Source organism: Dendrobium catenatum, unplaced genomic scaffold (assembly GCF_001605985.2).
Source record: "Dendrobium catenatum unplaced genomic scaffold, ASM160598v2 fragScaff_scaffold_542, whole genome shotgun sequence".
NCBI classification, from domain to species: Eukaryota; Viridiplantae; Streptophyta; class Magnoliopsida; order Asparagales; family Orchidaceae; genus Dendrobium; species Dendrobium catenatum.
The window spans coordinates 1,891,624-1,897,508 of record NW_021319004.1 but is presented as its reverse complement, the minus strand read 5'-3'; the positions used below and the strand labels follow the sequence as shown (position 1 = coordinate 1,897,508).

Genomic DNA, 5,885 nt, shown 5'->3' with positions numbered 1-5,885 from the left:
TCTTATTTTTTATCTTTTCTTGCACATTTGGATTCCACCACCAACTATTTTTACTTTTATGAGATTTTCCCTTCGAAACTCCAAGTACATCTTTTGCAATATTCTTAATATTACAAGCCACTTTTTCCCACATAATATTGGCATCCTCATGCACAAACAAAATCTTAAGATCTAAAATCTTACTCTCAAAAATACTTTTGTTAATATGAACCGAAGGGGAAAAAATGCAAAAATCAAAGAAATAAAGAATATAAAGGGATGACTAGATAACTTTGAGCTTGACTAAAGCTATAGAAATAGGTTGGGGAAAAAGGGAAATGGAAAATCAAGAATGCCCATAACTCCCAGTATCATTGACGAGAGAGAGTGGTGAATTTTAGCTCATTTTTCCATTCATTTTGCATGCCCTAATTTCGCTAAAAATTTCGCTAAGGGAGAGTATTTATAGACAACAAAGACTCAATGACTAAAGCTATAGAAATAGGTTGGGGAAAAAGGGAAATGGAAAATCAAGAATGCCCATAACTCCCAGTATCATTGACGAGAGAGAGTGGTGAATTTTAGCTCATTTTTCCATTCATTTTGCATGCCCTAATTTCGCTAAAAATTTCGCTAAGGGAGAGTATTTATAGACAACAAAGACTCAAAAAAAGACAACAAATTAAGTCTCATAAGACCCATCAGCCACCTACTAATTTCCTAATGCCTACTATTAACTAATGAACTGCTAAAACCCATAATATATCCTATCATGACCTATCAAATACATTTATTACCCTAATATATCATGTTTTGGAGTCAAGCAATTGTTGTTTCATTATGAAAGAAATTAGGCAATTACAAAAATATATAACAAGTCTTCTTCAACCTTCTTTCCTCCTAATCTCTCCTTTCGACTCCTCTGAATCTTATTCTGAGATCTCTATTATGAATTATCTATCCTCCCGAATCTCCCTAATTTATGATAATCATGACTTCTCCTATGAACTATTTAGGCAAGGAATGTTGATTACAACTTAAAAGAGTGATAATTTTGCTGCAAGAAATTACAATTGATCTTACAGAAGTTACGAGAAGTTTACACCAACAGGTTAGCATTATCATTGATCAGGAACAATCTTATTAGCCATTGAGTAACTTGACCCTTAGGATAGGGTCTTCCTTAGAACTTCTATAAGCTCCTCTCATAGCATCGCCAACCTCTCAAGATTCCTCTCAATAATAACCCAGTCTTCTTGATCATTACCCCTACTCTAGTAGGCAATGCACTACATGTATTGTGAAATTAATGTCTCAAAACATGCTTTGAAGAATGATGATTTGAAGTAAGTTCTCAAAACACTAATGGTTAAATTAATGCTTATTACCAAGAAAAGGAACAAAGAAACTATTGATTCTATGTTACTCATCTTAAGCTAAGTTGTGACAAGTATTCTTACTATTTCTATTTGTATTTTTTACTATGTCAAGAGGCCGAGAACAAAAAAGATTCAAGATTCACAAAGAAGTATAATTAAATTATATGCAAAATGAATAATGGAAATGCTCGATCACCCTCCACATTGTGAGAATTGAATTTGTTTAAAGTAAATGATGGAATTTCTAATTGTGAAGAAGATATTATCAAAACAATTCCTGGGAAATTTAGGACAGAAAGTCTTAACTCACGCCAATAATCATTGGATTTGAAGGACAAGCTCTGAAAACAAGAAACTCAAAATATTAATGCTTAATTCCACAGAAGTTTGATTGCTTGTTAACTATAACTCGCAGCAAAGACCAATAGAATGCATCAAAAATCTTTCTCTCGCTTGATGCCAAATAAAAAAATATTCCATGTGAACTTTAGAATTTGTCTCCAAATGCATTCAAGACAGTAAAAGTTTGGTTTAATGCATGAAAGTAAGAGAATGCACGCAGGATTGCTCAAACTTTGCTTTCGAATCTACTAATATATGTTATGGATATGGGAAGTTTGCGGGTGTATGATTTTCTTTTGAAAGTGGATTGTTTCACGAAAATGAAAAAAAAAAAGTAGAGCCATTACCCATCACCAGGACCAATATATTTGAGTAACTGTAACATCAAAACAAGAAAATTGGCTGAATAGAATTTGGAATAAAATTGGTAAAAAGCAAAAGGAAACCACCACATGCCCTTGTAATAAGTTGGCCATCTTTATTACAAATAATAAATCATTGATGCCCGTAACAAGATCAAGATGAAGTATCAATTCGGATGAGAAGTATAAGTTCAAGTGAAGCGTTTGAAGAATCAATATCACGTGGTAGAAATTTTCAAGAAGCTGATTTGAAAAAAATATATTTTTTTTAATTTTTTACTTTCAGAGTTCATGGCTGTTAATGAACAAAGCACCACATTGGGGGTTTCTAATGGACATATTTAATGAAATGTCTAATTGATCAATATATAGTCTCATAAATAGACACCCTCTCTTCATGTTCAGTTGGATTTGTTTTCACATATTTCAAGCTTGAAGAATCCACATAATATACAGTTGAATGTGACTTACCAAAAATGTGTGCTCTCAAAAAATCCTTATTGATAAGTAAATTACATCACATGTATAATAAATGAGTATAACCGATACAACATGGAATGAAATGTATTAAAGCTTAACGTGAATTTCTTAACAAGCAATCCAAAAAAAGGCATAAAAAGCTTACTTTAGTTATTTTAACTATTAATTTTCCTTTGGCCTCTCCATTCATTGGATAAGATTGTCCGTTAACTTAGGTAGTGAAAGGACTTTACCAAAGTATTTCGTTTAGATTCCTCCATAGCAACCATTTGAAGGCTTTGTATGATAAACTCGATGACACAACGAGGCCGGTGCTTGGAATGACAAATAACTGCTAGATCATCCTCTTCTAGCAAATTCTTCAGATCTAGTTTGATATCTGAGCCACCAATGACATGGCACTGCAGCGAGATAATTATTTAATTGCCTCAAGTCATCAATTACTGAAAAAAGGCTAAAATTAAATGTAAACATGTAAATGCAAATAGCACTTAGTATGGTAATATATATCTTTTCTTGTTTCTTCTTATTTTGCAATGGCAATGCAAATATATTTCTAACGTGCTAATTTTTGTTTAATTTTTTCTGCCCTTACATTCTAGTAAAATAGGAAATATTTAAAAAGAAATGAGTTATTTTGCAATCTATAGGGGCGATCATTTACTATCCATTAAATTAAACTTAGAAATTATCATCTCTGCTCATTTCTTTTCATTCATGTTAACTTCATTCTTGTTATTTTCTCTAAATATTTATTTGGTAAAACATTTGCCTATTAAGTTTGACTCACCCTAGTTATGGGAACTTTTCAGGAGACCCTGTTTCTAGATAATGGCTGACCCACCTCCACTCACCTACCGTCGTAGGGAGACGACGGGCGGCAGGTTCTTTTGTGTTTTGCCTTTTTGTTGTTAGAAGATGAATTGTATAGATTTTTGGAAAGAACTCAAATATGATTTTTGGAATCCTTTTATTTGGAAGAATTTTTGATGTAATCCTCTTTTTACAAGGTATGAAAAGCAAAAATTACTATTTGGAACTTTTAGTGGCTCTTTCTTTTCTTGTTGTAGTGATGTTAACATTCTTTACTTTATGATGAATTTAGTTTATGCCATGCTACCTTGTCTCTTTCTCCGTCCGATCTCTGTTCCCGCCTCGCACTAACGAGCTAATCGGGCCGGGTCGTGACAGTTCCTATGAGTTCAAAGAACAGAAATGAACTAATTATTTTTAAATAATAAATGAATACTGTTCCTGAATGATTTTGAGAAGGTGTGATGACAAGTTTCTCAGAATTGCTTGATAGAACAAACCCTCCATATTAAATATCCTAGTTTGAAAGGCCGTTATCAAGAGTAAATACAAGAAAGAAAGAAAGAAAATAAAATAAGTTAGGATGGGTTTGAAAACTGTTCAGTTTTCTTTGTGATGATCGAACTGCAAATTCAAATTGATTACCCATATATTGCACATATATCAAAATAAATTAAACTGTTGATCCCAAACAAATTTTTTCCTTGAAAGAATTATGATCAAATGAAATTATCAATAGATTTAGCAAACTACATGTTGAATGCATAGTAGTTTTAGAGGTTCAAAATATTTTGATAAGTAGAGAAAAAATGGGAACCAATCATCCACATATAATATAACAAACTGCAAGTTCCTGATTAAACCATTTTTTTCAGAAAAAAATCCCATGCCAATTTTAAATAGATTATGACATAATCAAATAGGAAATGTTGCGAATTCATAGAATGATACATTTTGAATACTATGCCCACCTTAAAAAAAAACAGATCAAACTAGCTGCACTGTAATGATGTTTGAAATTAATCTATAAATAACAAAACTGCCACATGTGATTGGAACATTTAAGTTGATACTTGATATCATTTGCTCATACTGTAAGATATATCTGGCAACTCACAAATGATGTAGCAGTATTTTGTTATTTACAGAAAATGATAGCGTTATGTAATGTCAACAGACGAATGATTGACAATTGATTCAGCATGAAATCCTATCAAGTTATGAGAGAGCCTTTTCGGGTTTGCAAACAGAAGTTATCAGCGTAGAAAAATTAACACATTATGTAGTATTTAACAGTGATTTCTCGTGAGGAAGGATTGATAAAAAAATTCCCAAATTATATAGCATCATAAGCAGAAAGTCGAATTCAAAAGAAATTCAATGGAGGAAACCTATGAAGCCAAAGCAATCCAGTACAGAATAAATTGCAAGAGAAGTAGCGAGATCGAAAGGGTAGCCCAAAATCCACCGACCTTCAGAGCAACTGGAAATGCCATTATGTAATTCAAGAGTGTCCTCTTAATGCCCGCTTCCTCTGCACCACTTCTACCCCTAGCCATACTAGATATCACAATCCCCGCCATTTCACTGGCCCCAGCGACTACGCTCATCCACACCTTCCTCCCCTCCACAAACCTGGAGTACGAAGCCTCCGTCCGGAACACCAAAAGCAAAGCCAACGCCGGCGCCGTGAGCTGGTACGGAAGCGACGACGCGTGCAGTAGCGGGAAGAGTTCCGGCAGCCACCGATGGGCCACCGCGGAGTTGTAAACGGCCAAGGCCGCGGCGAAGGAGGTGAAGACGGAGACGGGCGGGACGAGGGAGAGGATGACGCGGGAAGATAAGCTGGAGAGTAAGTGTCGGAGGTGACGGAGTGAGCTCCGATGGGCACGCCAGTCCTCAGGGGTGTAGAGGGAACGCCGCTTCTGCACACCGCGTTCCTGGATTGCGTCGGCCCAGTCGGGGATCGCTCGGATGGAGAGAGGAAAAGAGGGGATTGGAGGATCCGAGGTTTTGGCGGAGAGTATGCGGCGGGAGAGATTCGGAAGCACCAGTGGCGTCCGGCGGCGTAACCTGACAGGGAATCTAGGAGTGAAGTGCGAGGACGAAGAAATTTTGATTTCCATGAAGTTTTCAGGGAATGGAAGGTGGATTAGGGGTTAGGTTCTGTAGTGTTTTGAGAGCTGGAAGAAAAGATGGCGAATGGCGAGGAGCAAATTCTCAATGAGTTTTGCAGGTACGCCGGTACGGTGGGCGTGGGCACTCTGTGGAGGAAGAGGATACACTTGCGTCAAGGTGGTTGGACCTTGAGTTGGTTGGTAGAATGTAAGAAACTGTAGGTGCGAAAAGAGCACGCATTGGCGCTATCAAGAAAACTTCGACGCTTAGGGGCTGTTTGGTATGCGGATTTAGGCGGATTTAAGGTCGGATTTGGGCGAAATCCAGCCAAACGGCCTAAAATGCAAATCCAAATCTCACGGCAAACGAAATCCTCCGTGGACAGAAAATTCCGCCGATTCGCTCTAAATCC

The 5,885-nt window shown here is 36.4% G+C and overlaps 1 protein-coding gene and 1 long non-coding RNA gene across 2 annotated transcripts in view; one reads left to right on the top strand and one right to left on the bottom strand.

Moving 5' to 3' along the window:
• The window catches only part of LOC110099327 (UPF0187 protein At3g61320, chloroplastic), a 9,262-nt gene extending 3,541 nt beyond the window's left edge, over nt 1-5,721 (bottom strand). The window contains exons 1-2 of the mRNA XM_020826436.2: nt 4,828-5,721; nt 2,776-2,943 (exon numbers count right to left, since the gene is read on the bottom strand). Coding sequence (XP_020682095.1) covers nt 2,776-2,943; nt 4,828-5,481 — 822 coding nt within the window. The 5' untranslated portion in view covers nt 5,482-5,721. The remainder of the gene's footprint in view (nt 1-2,775; nt 2,944-4,827) is intronic.
• LOC114579592 lies at nt 20-2,034 on the top strand. Its single transcript, XR_003700660.1, has 2 exons — nt 20-300; nt 485-2,034. It is a non-coding gene; the product is annotated as an uncharacterized LOC114579592 (long non-coding RNA).
• Nucleotides 5,722-5,885: the final 164 nt, after the last annotated feature.